The sequence below is a fragment of the Morone saxatilis genome, unplaced genomic scaffold (assembly GCF_004916995.1).
Source record: "Morone saxatilis isolate NCDOM2014 unplaced genomic scaffold, NCSU_SB_2.0 Contig24, whole genome shotgun sequence".
Classification (NCBI taxonomy): domain Eukaryota; kingdom Metazoa; phylum Chordata; class Actinopteri; family Moronidae; genus Morone; species Morone saxatilis.
The window spans coordinates 23,163,836-23,164,546 of record NW_023339807.1 but is presented as its reverse complement, the minus strand read 5'-3'; the positions used below and the strand labels follow the sequence as shown (position 1 = coordinate 23,164,546).

The 711-nt window shown below is 36.3% G+C and overlaps 2 protein-coding genes across 2 annotated transcripts in view; one reads left to right on the top strand and one right to left on the bottom strand.

Moving 5' to 3' along the window:
* Positions 1–656, top strand: part of LOC118336328 — a 4,986-nt gene extending 4,330 nt beyond the window's left edge. The window contains exon 6 of the mRNA XM_035672948.1: positions 481–656. Within this exon, the coding sequence (XP_035528841.1) occupies positions 481–647 (167 nt within the window). The 3' untranslated portion in view covers positions 648–656. The remainder of the gene's footprint in view (positions 1–480) is intronic.
* si:dkey-256h2.1 overlaps positions 1–711 on the bottom strand; it is a 12,470-nt gene that overhangs the window by 7,772 nt on the left and 3,987 nt on the right.

Below are 711 nucleotides of genomic sequence, written 5' to 3'. Positions count from 1 at the left end.
AGCACTTACAGGTAACATAAGTAGAAAAAAAAAGAAAGAAAAAAGTAACTAAATGCAACAAAAATTGCAGTTAAACGTAGGTATATACAATATACAACAATACGCACCGTGCAATTTAGCAGCATAAAATGAAATAACATAAGTACAAACTAAATATGCCAAATAATATTACAGTACTTGACATGTTTTCACTGTTTACACACAAAAACCTACACTGATCATACAGTGGTTGGTCTACAGTATAAACGCTTTAAACTTGAATAAAAGCTTGTAAATTTGAGTCCCTTGAGGTGCACCATTTTAATTTAAAATGAATAACAAATTATAACAGGGTATAAATTAGTATAAAACAGTGTATTAAAAAAAAAGTCAAATAAATGACAACAAAACTACAACTGATACATCGCTATTAGGAAGATTATCTACATAAACAACTGTCAGACTGTTGCCGACTCACTTTAATTTGCTATGAATCCACAGGTGATATCACAGGTGACGATGAGGAGGAGCTCCGCCCCTTCAGAGTAATGCCACTGTACAGCGGGGGAACCTTCGACAAGAACTACAACAAGAGATACCAACCAATCAAATTCCCCATCCCGGGTTCGACCAAGAAGGTAACAGATCTGATAATTAACCCTTTTTAAAGAGCTTCCTGTCTGTCTGTCCGTCCCGTCTCAGCAGCCGTCTGTCTGTTTTCAGGTCGAGCTG